This window comes from Nematostella vectensis, chromosome 8 (assembly GCF_932526225.1).
Source record: "Nematostella vectensis chromosome 8, jaNemVect1.1, whole genome shotgun sequence".
Lineage (NCBI taxonomy): Eukaryota > Metazoa > Cnidaria > Anthozoa > Actiniaria > Edwardsiidae > Nematostella > Nematostella vectensis.
In genome coordinates this window covers 7,425,236-7,442,609 of record NC_064041.1, presented here as the reverse complement: position 1 = coordinate 7,442,609, position 17,374 = coordinate 7,425,236, and the positions used below count along the sequence as shown (strand labels likewise).

General features: G+C 39.9%; 3 protein-coding genes and 1 long non-coding RNA gene across 4 annotated transcripts; 2 read left to right on the top strand and 2 right to left on the bottom strand.

Moving 5' to 3' along the window:
* The first annotated feature begins 847 nt into the window (after positions 1–847).
* LOC116619748 lies at positions 848–2,552 on the top strand. The gene is made up of 3 exons (XR_004296834.2): positions 848–963; positions 1,884–2,117; positions 2,338–2,552. It is a non-coding gene; the product is annotated as an uncharacterized LOC116619748 (long non-coding RNA).
* Positions 2,553–4,926: 2,374 nt separating this feature from the next.
* LOC5511459 lies at positions 4,927–5,727 on the top strand. The gene has a single exon (XM_048731839.1). The coding sequence runs from the start codon at positions 4,927–4,929 to the stop codon at positions 5,725–5,727; it is 801 nt and encodes a 266-aa protein (XP_048587796.1).
* Positions 5,728–8,001: 2,274 nt separating this feature from the next.
* Positions 8,002–10,998, bottom strand: LOC5515240 (cytochrome c). Its single transcript, XM_001635331.3, has 5 exons — positions 10,848–10,998; positions 9,742–9,814; positions 8,926–9,088; positions 8,780–8,827; positions 8,002–8,265 (listed from the first exon to the last, which is right to left on the bottom strand). Exons 2-5 carry the CDS (start codon positions 9,808–9,810, stop codon positions 8,231–8,233), a joined length of 315 nt encoding a protein of 104 aa, XP_001635381.1. The 5' UTR covers positions 9,811–9,814; positions 10,848–10,998; the 3' UTR covers positions 8,002–8,230.
* A 248-nt stretch (positions 10,999–11,246) lies between these two features.
* LOC5515241 (ras-related protein Rab-14) lies at positions 11,247–17,337 on the bottom strand. The gene is made up of 11 exons (XM_001635332.3): positions 17,221–17,337; positions 16,772–16,837; positions 15,355–15,408; positions 14,640–14,754; positions 14,095–14,157; positions 13,684–13,750; positions 13,544–13,585; positions 13,353–13,398; positions 13,187–13,217; positions 13,026–13,094; positions 11,247–12,927 (listed from the first exon to the last, which is right to left on the bottom strand). The coding sequence occupies exons 2-11, from the start codon at positions 16,824–16,826 to the stop codon at positions 12,816–12,818; spliced, it is 654 nt and encodes a 217-aa protein (XP_001635382.1). The 5' UTR covers positions 16,827–16,837; positions 17,221–17,337; the 3' UTR covers positions 11,247–12,815.
* Positions 17,338–17,374: the final 37 nt, after the last annotated feature.

Genomic DNA, 17,374 nt, shown 5'->3' with positions numbered 1-17,374 from the left:
AGCAGTTTTTAGCTGCGCCCTTAAGAACTGGCTAGCTTAGTAAGAGGATGATTATCGGGCAGGTTTACGAGATAAGAGGATAGCGCACACCTCGGCCAGTCTAGTTAAAGGATGTCGATCACCCACTTTCTGTTCTTGTTTTTTTAAAAAATACAGCGAATTGTTCGCAAGAGAATTCAAAATAACAATCTACGAATGAATTCTGGTGGCGTTTGGTCAACACCAGGGGCTTTTCGGAAGGAACATGGATCGCATCGAATAGTTCCCTACGTGAGAATGGGCTGGAGGGAGGTTTTTTGAGAGATTCATTTTTATCCTCGCTCAAAACTAATGAGTATCAGTGTTGAAACTGCTGAATCCCTAAAATAATTTAAATTTTTAAATTGTTCGGAGAAATTGATTGTATCGGGTCATGTATCTGGAAATCTAATAGTGCATTTGTCGTAGTCTTTTTATTTTATACTTCATTATAATAATGACGTGGATATTAGAGGCGATTTTTATGAAAAACAGTTGTAAACTGATAGAAATCTTTGAATAAGAAGGGTGCATGTAACTGTGTGTTTAGGATTCGATGAATTGAGCTTTTGATGTCAACGTGGAACGCGAAACAATCACCCTTGAACATAAACAAAGACAGGTTATGCGTATTAACGTTGGAATCTGCACCATTACCCCTTTTCATTATCATTCGTTTTAACACACATCTCTTGTGGTATAAAGCAAGAAAGTATTTTATTCGGCCTTTATCCATAAGCTATCCAACGCGGAATGTCCTTTCTTTAGAGGGAGAATGCGATTGGCTAATGTAATTGGTGATTGAGCAATAATAGGCACGAGATATGATTGGCTTATTTAGATCTGGAGTACAATTGTGTATAAAAGTCCGCCCTCAAGAAGGCCTTATTCCGACCTTTGCAAGGCAGCGAACAATCAAAGCAAGCTCTAGTTTTAGGATCACAGGTGAGATTGGCGCTGGCCGATAAGTTTCTCTATTGCAACAAGTTCTTGTTTTTTGAAAGTCCCAGCCTAAATACAGCGCTATCGCGATAGAAATGGGGCTCTTCCGAGCGTCTTCAAGAGGTCGCATCTAGGATATCAAAAATCTATTATCACTATATACGGTTCTATTTTTTCATTTCATCAGTGGAAGGTCCTAAATGTGTTTCAACTAAAAAAGTTTCATTTACGAAAAATACCATAGACTTATATTATTGCTTTGTGTTTTGCCTGATATTTGTAGGTTTTGATAAAGTTTCGTTTTGCTTCACTGACTTACCCTCCTGTAATAATAATAATAATAATGCTCGTTTATTTCAACCGTTTGCAGTTCTTTTACAACTGAATTACCGGTAGGGTCAGCTAACTACAAAATACATTACACCATACATAATTCATAATAACATTAAATCCCCAGCATATTGCGCTGAGACGAATTTGGAAAAACGGTCCGTGCGACCCGGAACCACACTATGTGAGCGCTTAGATCTTAGGGAGTATGGCGAGTTGGAGGATATAAGTCTGCTTGACACTAGGGGGTATAAGACGCTCCCCTGTTTGATATTGCTTATGAATTTTCGGCACACATTGTGACGCTTTCTTCTTGTTTTCTATCAGTTCACTTATCCGTGTCGCGTCTTTATGTTCTTTTTCGCGTTCTCGTTTGTTTCTTGTCCGCAGGAGACATGTACTCGCACGCAAACGCAATGACGGTACGACTTACCCCAAGTCTGCCACTGATAATATAAGCGAAATAAACCGTGCGATAAGCGAAAGAAACAGGGCGCGTTGTGCAAGAAACCGAGGGCGGGGACGGTCGAAGCGGGTTGCGCTCCCCTACCCCCCTGGGCCTGCTCTTAATACCCTATTTCTTTTCTGTTTAGGTGAAGGATGAGGAAACTTTCGCTTGTTCTTCTCATCGTGCCGGCTATAACGGCCATTGCGTGGGCCGAGCCTTGTGATATCGACAATATCAAATATGAGGTCAGAGAAATAGAAGATGATGATAAAGAAGGGTTTGTTGACGAAGCCGAACCCGAAGAACCCACGGCCAGAGATGAAGATAAAGATCATGACCCTATTGCCCTTGATGACGACATTCAAAACAGTCCGTATCTGTAAGTAAACTTATAACTCTACTACCGGGACTACCATTTGCTTGTATTTGCGTTGAATACGACTCATGCATAATACGACGTTTGAACTTAGCCTTAGTATCCTATCGCCTAAATTGCCGGGCCGAAGGTAGAATGGGGCAAGGTAGGGGGGAGGGGTGGGGGGCTTGTTGGATTCACATGCTGAAGTTAACTTAATGCTTGTTTACCCGTTTCTTGTTAGGAGATCTAGTAATCGTCGTCGTCGTTCTGGTCGTTAGGATCGTCTTTTTTTGTTGATGTTCATGCAACTGTTATCACCTGATATATATCCGTCCATTATATATTCTCATAAAACGTAGCTATGTATGAGTTTATGTAAAACCAATTTCACATATAAAAGTGCAATATTAAAATCTGCTTCTCTAGCAAAAATAAAAAAAAAACTATACCCTGCTAGCAGAGCTTTCTTCCTGTTTGTTTCCATCAGTTCACTTATCCGTGCCGCGTTTCTGTTTATTCGCGTTCTCGTTTGTGTCCGCTCGGGGACCGACAGCTACCTCTTGGTGGGGAGGGTGTACCAATGGCTGATAGCGGGACGAGAGGGCATCCTCGTTCCCAGGGTCTTCCCCTCATATCCCCCTTGGGGAAAGAGAGGAGAGACCCTGGAGAGGGCTGGTCACGTGACAACTAATCCAAAAAAAATATATATATTTCTAGGGGGGCTAGACACCGAGCGTACTTTGTCTCTCAGGGTTTTCGCGCGTTTTCAATCAAAATGGCGTCAAGTTTTCTTGCGTTCATGACAAGTTTAGATTCTTCTATACAAGAAAGCTCGTACTGGGATGTTGTTTTAAGACCGAAACAAGTTGTTTGCCTGGAAAGTTTGTATTTAAACAAGGACGTTCTTGCCGTACTTCCAACGGGACATGGGAAATCGCTGGTATTTCACCTTCTGCCGGCACTTCTTCACAAGCAAAGACTCCTTCGCAATGTCAGTGGAAACCCTCCTGTTGTAGTAATTATTTCTCCGTTATCCTCGCTGATCAAAGATCAAATATTACGCCTGCCGTCCGAAAGGGCAACTCAGCTTCGGCGATCCGAAACAAGCGAAGTAGGTGACGAGTTTCGTGATTGTGAGAAAAGCAAACTTGAAAATGGAGGTTACGAATTTCTGTTTGTCCACCCGGAGGCTCTGATTTCTTCGCAATACGGACGAGAACTAATTGCTAGTGGGGAGAGGGTTGGGGTTTTACCAGCTGACCCTCTACCCCCCCCCCCCCCCCTGTTAAAATTAGGCAAGTGTTTTGACCTTCTCCCTCCGCGCAAAAATCCTTTGATGGATCCTAAAATTACCCTAGAAAAATAGTGTATCCACAAGCAGATTCGTGTCGTTTAAGCGTCAACTCTACGCCCCTCTGTTGTGAAAACGAGGTCGGTACCCCCATTTTTTATTACATTTTTTGAAAGCCCTTAACTTCAATATTGTTTATGCCAAGTTTTAAAAAATTATGGGTTGTAGAACTATTTCAAGGGAATTACCTTAACTACCGTTTTAAATTCTAGACTCATTGATTGCTAATGAAAATTCAACAGATGCCTGTGCTTGCAATTAAAAACTCATGGGAATTTCTCTTTAGCTAAACAGGAACATAGAAAAGTTGCCCTTATTAAACAAATTACGCAAAGAAATGGGGGAGCATTTCAGGGAAAACTTTTTGCTACTACGCCTTTTCGACTCTCTCATTCTGCCGATTTTTTTGTATGGAAGTGAAGTCTGGGGGATTGAGCCCAATAAACAGAGACACGGTCGGGGTGGTCCATATCAAATTCTGTAAGTGGCTTTTGGGAGTTAATAAATTTTGTAGCAATAACGCTTCCAGAGCCGAATTAGGTAGATTCCCCTTAAGGGTCAACGCAAAATCAAGAAGTTTGAATTTCCTATCGAAGCTCACCTCCGGAGATCAGAAAAAAATTCATACAAAGCGCTGCTTATGGACATGGTAGGAAAAGCATACAAAATCTCCTGGTGCCAAAAAGTTGAAAATCTCCTTGCAGAAATTGGACTGGGCCACCTCTGGGCGGAGCCTTCGCGCAGCCAAGCCCGAATAATATACCGGAACTAATCAAACGACGACTTAAAGACATCGAATTCCAAATGTGGCAAAGCGAAATTAACAACGACGACAAAAGACGCCCGGGACAAAAATGCAAATTACGCACATACCGAAAAAAAAACATACACATGTGAAGACAATTTATGCCAGGTAGCTAACATAAATCATCGCATATCGTTGACAAAATTATTAGGGGGATGGGGTGGGGGTGATGGGGTGGGAGTAAGGGGGATGGGTGGAGGTGAGGGGGATGGGGTGGAGGTGAGGGATAGGGGTGAAGGGGATGGAGTGGAGGTGAGGGGGATGGGAGTGAGATGGATGGGGTGGGAGTGAGAGGGATGGGGTGGAGGTGAGAGGGATGGGGTGGGAGTGAGGGGGATGGGGTGGGGGTGAGGGGGATGGGAGTAAGGGGGTTGGGGGTGAGGGGGATGGGGTGGGGGTGAGGGATAGGGGGGATGGGGTGGAGGTGAGGAGGATGGGGTGGGAGTGAGGGGGATGGGTGGAGGTGAGAGGGATGGGGTGGGAGTGAGGGGGATGGGTGGAGGTTAGGGGGATGGGGTGGGAGTGAGGGGGATGGGTGGAGGTGAGGGGGATGTGGGGTGAGGTTGGAGTGAGGGGGATGGCCCAGCGACAAAAACAACATTGGAGAAACCGAAACCGGACCTACTCGGAGACATTTACGCGCCAAAGTTCCAAATGTGATTGTCTCTAACGTTATGTCACTTGCTCCAAAAATCGATGAAGTAAAAGAATTCGTTTTGCGCAAAGAAGCCGACCTTGTTTTTATTACCGAAACTTGGTTAAAAGAAAGCGTGTCCGACGGAGTCATTAATATTCCTGACTTTAGTGTGGTACGCCGTGATCGGGTGGAACAGATGCATGGTGGAGTGTGCGCGTATATCAAAGATGGCTGTAGATTCCAACATCTAAAAGAGCTGAACTGCTGTGAAGATCACGAGAGTTTGTGGCTTCATTTAAGACCTAATCGCCTTCCTCGAGGTTTCCACTGTATTATTGCCGCTGCAATATATCACCCACCAAGCGCAGACGACCAGTCACTGCGGGAGCATCTGTTCCAGTCCCTCGCGCTCGTGGAGTCAAAGTTCCCCAACTCTGGCATACTGCTTACTGGCGATTTCAACCGTCTGGACGTAAGCGGCCTGCTAAGACACTTTCGCCTGAAGCAAATTGTTAAGGTGCCAACGCAGAAAGATGCAACTTTGCATTTGATTCTTACTAACATGCACGATCATTACGCCGCGCCACAGGCCTTTCCACCTTTTGGTCTGTCGGACCACAACACGGTGCTAGCTGCTGCAATAGACAAGAAACAAAACAACAACCGCAAGAAAACTATCATAAAGCGGGACCTGCGCACCAGTTCCAAGGCCGCACTCGGAAGATATCTGATCAGCATTGATTGGTCCTTGTTATTCGCCCCTCTATCGGACTGCGATCAAATGTGGAATACATTTATTGAAGTGGTGAGTACTGGGCTTGACATCATAATGCCCTAGAAAGAGTACCACATTTGTGCAGCCGACGCACCATGGATGACGCCAGGTCTCAAATCCATCATACTCAAGAGACAAGAGGCCTTTAAAAATCACGGCCGCGAGTCAGTTCGATTCAAGTTCTTCAGGAACATGGTGAATAGGGAGAGGAAGGTCTGCAGAAGCCGGTTTTAAGATTCGAAGGTGAAACAACTGAAGGGCGAAAACCCAAAGAAATGGTGGGATGAGGTTAAGCGGCTCTGTGGCGCCAAAGTAACAAATGGGGACTTGACTACTCAAATAAACATGGATAATTTTTCCGAACTCCCTATGCAAGATCAGGCAAACAGAATCAACTCAGCCTTTTTAGAGCCTTTGGAGGTTTACCGGTTGAACGAGCCGCTCGAGCGCTTTCCCCTGGAGGATGAGCCCGTGTTCCTTAGTGTTACCGAGGATCGCGTGCAAAAGGTGTTATCTAAACTCCACCCACGAAAGGCCTCGGGCCCCGACAATGTGCCGAGCTGGCTTCTGAAAGAGTTTTCCGATATCATGGCCCAACCGATTACACAAATCCTGAACGCATCCTTTAAAGATCAGCGACTGCCACCCATCTGGAAAATGGCTGATGTCCCACCTCTTCCAAAAACGAAACCTGTGTTGGATCTCAAAAAAGACCTAAGACCTATTTCACTAACACCGTGCGTGTCTAAGGTGGCAGAGGAATTCGTTGTCACTGACTTTGTCAAGCCAGCGGTCCTTGAGGTGATTGGCCAAGACCAATACGGGGCGATCCCAAAGTCTTCTACCACCATGGCGCTTATAAGCATGCTGCATGCTTGGGCTCTCGGGACTGACGGGAATGGAGCAACAGTAAGAACTTTGTTGTTTGACTATCGCAAAGCCTTTGATTTTATTGATCATAGTATTCTCGTAGATAAGCTGAGTAGGTTGGCCATTCCCCGTAGCGTTGTTAACTGGATCATTGATTTTCTTTCCAATAGGTTCCAACGAATTAAGCTAGCCAAGTGCTGCTACTCCGAGTGGGGTCCAGTCCCCTCCGGGGTACCGCAAGGTACAAAGCTAGGCCCGTGTTTTTTTTGTTTTATTTATCAATGATCTAGAATGTAATTCCCCACACTTATGGAAGTACGTAGACGACACCACGGTCTCCGAAGTGGTATTGAAAGGGGAATTAAGCAGCGCTCAGGGGTTGGTCAACGACATCATTGAGTGGTCCCACGACAATAGAGTAGTCCCTAATCCCGATAAATGCAAAGAGATGAGAATTTCGTTTGCGCGCTCGCCTCGACCTTTCGATGCCATTACCATCGAGGGAAAGGAGCTTGAGGTCGTTAAAAGCACGAAATTATTAGGGCTCACAATAAGCGATAACTTGTCGTGGAACGCTCATGTGAACGAGGTAGTCAAGAAATCTAGCAAAAAGCTATACTTTTTAATCCAACTAAAAAGGGCTCGGCTACCTCCCTCAGACTTATCTTTATTTTATAAAGCTTGCATTCGTTCGGCCGTCGACTATTCGGTGCCGGTTTTTCATAACGCCCTGCCGCAGTACCTAAAAAATGAGCTCGTACGTATCGAGAAAAGGGCGCTCTCTATAATTTTGCCCCGTACGAGCTACGATGGTGCTTGTGATTTGTTGGGCATAACACCATTAGAAGTGCACCACGGCCTAATTTGCAGCAAGCTCTTCGACGAAATAGTTTCCGATCCGAATCATAAACTAAAGAGCTTGCTGCCTCCATCAAACGTTTCAAGCCATAACCTTAGGAAAAAACGGCCCTTTGCCTTGCCCCACCTTAAAACAAACAGAGCCATGAATTATTTTACATTCTCGATGGCCAACAAATCTTAAATGGAGAGTATATGTTTTTTTTATAGATTATGATTAATTTTTATATAGGATGAACTTTATCACGTTTTAAAATTTTTATATTTATTACTGTATATAGTTAAATTTATTATAGTTGTAATATAGTATCTATTGTTTTGTAAATGCCTAATTCAGCCTAAGGGCTGCTACGCAATTTATTCCTAATAAACTATCTATCTGGGATGGGGTGATAGGGATGGGGTAGGGGTGAGGGGCTGGGGTGAGGGTAAAAAAATGACTGATGATTTCTGACCCCTACCCCCCTAAAGCACCCTCAGGGTACCATGTGCAGTCAAGCGTTAGAAGTAAATGGTATGGTAGGATCCCCCAAAAAGGTGTATTCAGGTAAAAAAACCCTGTAACCAAAGGCATTGTATCAATACTCAAGCAATCACACAATACTCAAGTTTATATGTACATTGATTGCTTTTTTATTTGTCCACTCCAGTTTAGGTCAGCACATAGTTCCAGCAAAGTACTGCCTGATTCACAAAAAAAAAAAAAAAAACACAGAACACAATTTTCACACAGGCAAGAAACTGCCCTGATCATCATTAAATAAAAGTGTAGAAAATCACCTAAAATAGCTTGACATATCCTGTATTTAAAAATTAGGCAAGAAACCATGAACAATCTTCAGCTTGTTTCCTGTTTAAGGTATGCGATCAGATCTGAAAAAAAAATTACTTTAAATCTATTAATCTATAAAGACATGCTATTCACAATTTGTAAAAAAAACGCCTGGCTAAAATATAGAGGGGGACTTGTATTGTTCAACGAAGTCACGAAGTTTAGCCAGACCCCCTCCACTCAAAAAGATAATTGTGCACCAAAGAGATCCAGAAATGCTTCTCTTCTGAAAGGTGAGAAACATGTTCATGACAAACACTGCACCTTATTTAGCATGTAGCATGATTTTGGCCATGGCTAAACTAAGAAACATTTAGGAGACATTTACAGCAGCACTCTACATGTTGTGCTTAATTTGTCTCTTATTTTAGGCTTATAAAAAAATACAGCAGAACAAAGCCTTCTGCTGTGTCACCAAAGAGCAAAACATGAGCAAAACAGTTTTAAAACCAAATGTGGGCAAAAACAACGACAACAAAAAAACACAGAGAACGATTACTCTAAACATTTTTTTTTTCAATGCAACATCAGTAATATAAGAAGTGGGTGTCTTACCTAATCTTTCATTCTTCTTTTTTATTCCAGCAAATACCATCTTTGTTCCTAATGAGAAATCAGATTTTAATTGTCTTTGGCCGCAATATCTACAAATATTCTAATAAAATGGAATCGAGAAAAATATTCCTTGACATTAGACCTACCTGGAATATATTTCTTGGGGTTCTCAAGGTATACCATTAGCGTATCCTCTCCCCATGTAATTCCTTTGTTCTGATTGGCGGTTGTGTATGAGAAACCTTCGGCTTGGCCTGTCTTGCGGCCAAACAGACCATGGAGATTAGGGCCTGTCTTGTGTTTGCCTCCCTGAAAAATAACAACAGAAAAATGCTTATTACAAGAAAAGAAAGGAAAGGAAGCTGGGCCGACTTTATCCAGAAATGCAGCCATAGGCTGAATAACTCTGGATTATCATTACACAGGGTCTTATTCAGACTGCTACATAAAGGTGCACTTTGCTGCCATGCAGTTCACATGGATGAGAAAGTGTTAGTATGTTAATGCCCCTTTTGGTTATGCAGCCAAGTACAGATACTGTAGATAGACTCTGCCTTCTTCAGTGGTTCTTTAAAGTCCCACAATAACAGGTTGGTTAGCTAGGTTTTTGAGAGACAGACCGCCATTTAACATAGTCATCTGAGCCACAAGGGATACACAGTCCAAAATACAGAGCCAGTTTTTTTACACCTCTGAAAAAATCCCTAACCTGACCTTGTACCCTGGTCCTCTTGCTTGAGAAGCGAAGCTGTACAACTGAGCTGTCGCCCCAATCTCATGAGAAACATACTTATGTAACAGTGGGTTGCATAGAGTTACGGGAAGGATATGTGATATGTATATGGGGGGAGGGGGGGAACCAATATATAAATCATATAGAGAGAAGTAGATTTTTGGGTCTTAGTTTTTTTTACATCCATTTCTTTCAAAACTTAATTTAAAGATGAGAGTAGGGGACTTACAGCTTCTACAGTGTGGCACTGTGCGCACTTTGTCTTGAAGACCTTTGCTCCCTTGGTCGCGTCACCCATTTCTCTGGAACAAACACACACGATTTTTATTATACTCCCTATACATATTTCAGGGCTTGGAAATTTATGAAGATGCATAGGTCAAAATTTCAGATATATATAGTGGGAAAATTGTGTGGGAAAATAAAATGTGAAGCATCATTAAATAATATATTTGATTTATATAATAATAGGAATAATATTAAGAAAGCCTAGGAATATTAAGTAGTGTTTGTGTGTTGTAAGAAATGTTTTTTTTTCCAAACATAAGAGAAATTATGCAGGTCTGAACACTATAGGCACACGTCAGAACAAAGTGAATATTTAGCTTAGAAATTGTAACAACAATGTAAGGACATGAGAACGAGTTAAGCAATCAATAGGTTAAAGAGAAAATCAAATTCACAAATACACGTCGCAAACCATTATGCAATAGCCAGATTGTAAGCATTAATCCCGTAATCCAATATCAAATAATTACATTTGCTTTCCAAGATATAACAAAACATGTAGAGTATAAATTTGAACTTTTTGGAATATTAGCCGCATCTTCCCTGATTCGGAAATCAATAAAGAAAAGATGTTATTAATCCTGGACATTTGACATCACCAACACACGCATGTAGGCTTTCCTTACACGACAAAAGTGCTTTAGTTGCGCTGATGCAAAATAACATATTTGCTTTAAAAAGTTACAAGTGGAAACAAACTTTAGAATTTCGCGTATTCTTATAGGGTGGGCAAATCAACTGAATTCTTGAGCGGAGACGCTAAAACTAGACACTTCGACTACTTTTGTGGCAAAAAAAGAACTTTCAATTTTAATGCGATTCGGCGCAATGATAATGATTTTTGTCAAACATACTTATACCTCTCTCTACAGCTTACAGAACCAGTGAAATCATTAGGTATAAAAAAAAAGCCGGTTGAACAGTGACAAACCACACGTGTATGAGTTCTCTCTTCACGGCTGAACTGTCGGGTTATAACTACTCAAACTTCCACCAATAGATTAATAGCATAACCGGATCATATTGTACGTGACTTCAAGGGCTCACCTGTGTATAAATAAGGCCTTGGTTCGTTTTTTTTTCGGCGAAAATTGCCGGTTTCTTGGGAACACTTCCACACTCACGAGTAACGACTTGAAAAGATTGACGTTGTTTCGTCATTCCATCTATCTACGACAACACGCATGCACAACACGAACATAACCACTGACCATTTCCGTTTGCGTTGTCATGTTACCACAGGAAACCCGGACTAACGCTTCAGGAAAATCGTCCAAAATGAAACCCAAGACAGAACTATATTTTAGTAACGTTTCATATGCTGCTCTTTTGCCGGTTTATATTGTTTTTCATGCAAGGTTAAAAAAGCGCAAATGTAAATAGGTAAACAAGGCCTCCTTTCTTACAGGGAGACAAAAGGAATTTGAGTGAAGAAACAAACAAGAATTGCTGAATGTAGACAATAAATTTATTCAGACACTGGTGCTATCAAATTATCATTATTTTACAAAATCATCACCTCATTACTCTCACAAACTACAACTAACACCACAGGCTATTTTGATCTTAATAACAATCTTTACTTCAAATTTTATTTCATTTGAGGCACAATTTGGAAAATACCAATAGAATTTTCCTTGTTGTCATGTCTGGAAAATACGCTTGGATAGTTTATCATGCCAATCCTACCCACATTCTGCTTCAAAGCCAGGAGATTCATGTATAGTGTACACTAATAAATCAAGAGTGGCAAAGATTCCCCTATGGCATTTTTTTTAAGAAGTGCTTGATCATCTTATCATTTGATAGTCATAATCTTGTTTAGCATTCATTCAAATGTTCCTAAAAACACCACAGAAAAGGCTTTGATACCTGGAGTATAACACCAGTGGCATTATTTATGCTTAAATGGCTACTTATGATGTACAATAAATTTTAACAGTGTTTGTGTTAATAGTAATTCTTATGATTTCTCATAAGCTTACAGAGAAGCAATAAATTCTAATCTACTAATAGTTGAAAGCCTGCTTGGCTAAATGTAACTGGGAACCTTTCACGGTTGCTGTCATAGTTGAAAAAAATTTTCCCTATAAGTTGAGAAAAGATAGAATATGGACCTAGCATTGAACTTTCATAAAGAAGGCCACTGTGCAGTTTGTACAAATCTATTTTGAAGGGAGGGCAGGAGTTCAAACACAGATGACAAAATAAACAAATGCAAGGAATTTTTAAAATGAACTATGTGTCTTTTCAATAAAATACAAAAAGAGGAGCTCCAATCCCAGGGCTTAGCAATAACATGCTTTTAAGGGACCTGTCCCTTTATAACATTGGATATTATCTTATTCTACTACGTTTGAAAGATCTTCCCTTGATATGATTGCTGTTGGTACAAACTGTCAATAAAACATAGCCCTTCAGATGATCAAACTGAAGTACAAAAATTGTAAAGATATCAAAGACTTCAGGAAAGGGGGGAAGGGGGATGTAAAAGAGTATACTAACCCAAACTGTACAACAATCAGGGTACATTGTAATCTTTTTTTTTACTTTTCACCAAGCAGAGTATGAGTGAGGGCAGGTCCCATATTTTGGTTAGTCTTGATGTCATAACAAACAGATATGTTCTAATTTTGCGATAGTGTCTAAAAAATTTTGTTATATGTATTTATTAGGAGTTGGTGGTCAGGGGATGGGAGGGTTGAATAACTTGTACACCTCCTTTCTCCCAACACTCATCTAACAAATGTTTAATTGTCTGTCCTGATTAGTTTCTAGCAAGCCTCTATAACACCATCCCCATTCATCAAGTCTGTGTTTGTAAATTAAGGGCCTGTTGCCATTAGTTTCTACCAAGCCTCTATAACACCCATCGCCATTCATCAAGTCTGTGTGTTATGAATGAAGGGCCTGTCTCCATTTTGCAGTCTTTGCACTCTGAGACAGATGAGTGATTTTGTTAATTACACTGATGAAAATGTCTGTACAGTAGGAGCAATGATTGACATGCATCAATCAACATGAACACTTGTCCTGATTGGGTTGCTGGTCTGTGTTGAGGGCATTCTGTGGTCGGCCAGTTAGAGGTTTGTGTTGGACACCAGATTCAGCAGCATTTAAATCCAAGCTGTCAATCAAAATGTTCATGTAAGAATCAGCTATAGAATAAATCATGCAAAGAACTTTTATTGATTCATTTTACAATCAAAATTATTCACAACAAACCTCCCATCTTGAATATTTTGATAAATTTTCTTTGCAGTTTCCAAGAATGCATCTTCAACATTTTCTCCACTGTGGAAAACAAATATCAAAAAGTCCAGTTTTTATGAAATAAGAAAACTCAACAAAAAATAATCAAGCAATCATTTATACTTTGAACATACGTTTTGGCACTAGCTTCACAGAATAAGAGCCCTGAAAGAAAATCAATTATCCATGGTTAACAATTGGCTGAGGACAACTTTTATCAAGGAGAGACAGTGTTCCAAAGGCTGAATCATCAGAAGACATCTGCACCATATTAAAATGATAACTCCCACTAGCACTCACCATTCTCTTCAGCAAATTGCTTTGCCTCCTCATAAGTAACATCTCTCTGTATCAAAATACCACTTATCAAATATGCAAACTAAGTAGGCATTTTATAATAAGCAAGACTTAAAGGCAGGGTGGAACTTGACACTAAAAACCAGCTCTGCTAGAATGTTGTAATTCATGTTAGTGTGGAAAATCTACTGTACCTGAGCATCCAAGTCAGATTTATTCCCAATAAGAAATATCACCTGCAAAAAAGCAAAACGTTTAAATTTGAAAAAAAAGTACATAAACAAAGAATGAAATAACATACTTTCATCAACATCTCAGTTGATTGAGTACTTACAGTGTTTGGGTTTGTGAGGTTCCTGGCGTCCGTTAACCAGCTACTCAAGTGGTTATATGTGCTTCTCCTAGAAAATATAAAAGTTAGCTGCTTTGATTGATTCAGAACTTGCATTGTAGACTTGCATTGTGGTGTAGACACTATGTTTTTCATCCCCAAATTAGCTGTATTTAGATGCCACAAAGCGATTCTGGATAGTCAATCAACCTTCAAAACCAGTAAACACCTAGCTTTTTTATAACCATAATGGCAGGAATTGTTTTTACTGCCAAATATTGAAAATCTATTATGAAATAAGCAGATTCAGTGACTATGCAAAACTGCCAAACAAACATAAATAAGTATTTGGATAAGACCTGCATTATGGTAATAAAACAAGCTTGACTGTAAAATTCCAAACATATGAAGTACCTTGTAATGTCATATACCATAAGTGCTCCTGCCGCCCCCCGGTAATAACTTCTAGTTACAGCTCTGAAACACAAAAGAGCAAATCAAGAGATGGAATGTGTAAAAAGACAAAAAACCCAGACAGCAAGGGTTCGCTAAAGGGGGGAGCATCCATAGATATCATTCTGAAAAAAAAAGCAAAATATTATCTCCCAATAAGAATTCATTCCCTTTTTAGTGGTCAGCAGTGGGCGCAAAGAAACACTGTCCCCCCCCCCCCTTAATCCTTTATCTCCTTTCAGCCCCATACCCAGGGTTGGCTGAGGGTGGGTGGGTGGGTGGGTGGGGTGTGCAGTCATAGGTATCATATGGAAAAAGCATAGAATGTGAAGATTCCTTTATAAAAAATGACCCACTCTTTGGCTGCTGGGAGGGGAGGGGGGGGGGCTGGTGCATCCTGTGCTGTGCACGCCCCTGTATGCGCCTCTTAAAAAGTTCCTATTGATGTCTTTTTTATCCTGGTAATACTATTGGCAGAAGGGATAAAAATGTGAAAGCTTCTGTACCTAAACCGCTCCTGTCCTGCAGTGTCCCAGATCTGTAGCTTGATTTTCTGACCAGACACCTCTATTATCCTGGTCCCAAACTCAACACCGATGGTGTGAGGGCAGTCAGCCATAACTACACGGTAGAAAGAACAATTACTCAAATCAAATACTCAACAGACTGCTAATATATTGCTTTTTAACAGGTTTCATGAGCATAAACGCTTGTAACATGACTTGATTTATAAATAATAATATTTTCAATGCAAGCATGGAGTCCTGAATAGTTCACTTACAAGAATTATTTTTGGGTTATGCATGTGTAACCTTTTTATATTATTGGATGCTTTCTTTTTGATGGGGTCCATGAGATCAAAGCATGGCTACTATCCTCAATAAAGGTAAGGTAACATGCAGAAAGTAGATGGTTCTGCTTTTTGCAACAAACATTGGAGATGCTACCAGTATTTCTACGTATATCTACAGCAACCCAACTTGTCTCGTAGCAAAGTGACGTCAGGCATAAGCAAGCAGTTGCATTAGCGTTTGTGATTGGTTGAGCAAAAGCCCACATCAGTGACACAGAAAAAAAGCAAGAACCAGTCTATCCTTTACTTCGACAAAAGTTGGATCAGCAGTAGTAAAACGTGCAACATCGCCCACATTTTTTTGCAAATGCTGCCACAAAAGTTGTACGATTTTGCTACTCGTATTACAATATCTTAAGGGTACTTACATTTCTTTTCCGTAAATTGATGAAGAAGACATGATTTCCCCACACCCATATCGCCTAAATAACAAAAAGTTGAAATCATAAGTAATCTTATTAAACAACATTGCATAATGATTCCAAATGAATAAATTCGGAAAGCATATTGCCCTTTCAGTAGCTAGAATGGATTTAAAAAGGTACAGATACAAGTTGGCCAAGTCAAAGATCCAGAAGGCACCTCAGACGGCCACCATACAACACATGATAGAGCACCTGACATTAAGTTGTGATCAAAATTGTTGGTAAGTGAGGGAAGAAAAAATTGGAGTGCTCCAAGAAGAAAAAGTCAATTATTTTTTAGTCTATACAGTATTTGCCTGTAATTTACTAAATGCTTGTTAGTGTCATTAGTGGTACCTATGTAGTTTGAGGCAGATGCTCTTTTGAAATAGAGCACTTATTCTAAGATTCATAATTCTGTTGTTTATGGGTAAACTTGTCTTTGTTTTTAGGGAGGTGTGCTTATTTGAAGGGGATGGGCACTTATAAAAAGCACAGCACTTGTATTGATATAGTAAGACAAAGAAATGTTTGAAAACGTCATTTGTAACTAAATGTTATTCAGAACTGTTATAGTAGTTTTATATTTGAGTGGGTTAAAATTTATTTGCAGAGAAGGTGATATTGTTAATATCTTACTACTTATTAGGATTTCAATATTTTTTATAAGAACCTCATTTATAAGAACGTCCAGGCTAAGTTTTCACCAAATTTTAAGAACATGCTAAGAACATGCGGAGGCTCAGATAGAAGCAACATACTGTTTTTTTAGTCTTATGTGTTCTAAAATGCAGTGTTAAATTGTGTTTATTAATAACAACCTTAAATATTATATTGCTATTGTTTATTTGTGTAATTCTCCTCCTAATAATTCATTGGGTAGTATATTTTATAAGCACTAAAATTTAAAAACATTGTTAAGAACATCTTTAGCCTTAAAATGCTCCAAAAATAAGAATGGCCCAGCCTCAACTGAAAATAAGCATTCTTATAAAAAAAGAGTGTAATATGAAGGACTTACGTCTTATGTCTTCTAAAGACAAAAAAGCAATAAAACAATGTTTTGGATGGTGGTAGGCAAAGGTATTGGATATCATATTATCAACTATCAATTAAAGTGGTGTTGAATAAAGTTGAATAATCTCCACTGTTTAACATTCTTAATGATATCTACATTTCTCATTCTTATCAAAAAAGGGAAACTAATTTTCCCGAAAACATTATATTTTCACATTGACAAACATTATTTGATTGGTATAAGTGAGACAGTATACACGCTTTGATCAATAACAATAAGTTTCAAAATAGTACTAAGTACGTAATTACATGTTTCATGGCTTACAGTAGGCTTCTCTCTTCTCTCTACATTGTGTATCCTTACCTATAATAATATACTTGAAGATGTATGAATAGTTATACGGGCCAGTCGCAGCCATCTTTGCGACTTCTAGAAGGATTCAATAAATGAACATTGTCAAACAGGACAAAAGCACATTGCAATGATATTGCTTATATCTTGGCTTAGTTGTACATGGGTGCAAAATTGAACTACCAACTTTGTACAAATATCACTATACGAAATGTTCCAGGCTACTGGGAGACGTTTGCAGCAGTAATTGATATCTGCACTTGTCGATGGGCTTATTTTTCCATCGGCTGGGTTGCAATGGGGGAAGAATTGTGAAGAACTGGATGATTTTTTCGAACACAACAGCTCGAACGATCATGTAAAAATTACGCAGCAGAATATAGAACAAGAAAAACGGTCGGGAGGCGAAATAACATAATTTGAAATACTTTACTTTTTTTAATAAAAGAATCGTTGCTTACCTTAAATATGAAATGAAAATATCAAGATGAAATTACAGAGAGGAAGAGAAGATCAAAAAGATGGCGGATCCCGTGATTCGTACCATTGGCTCCGGGGAATTCTGGGAGATGTAGCACTTCCGAAGCTATCTCGAGTACATATCGAATTAAAATA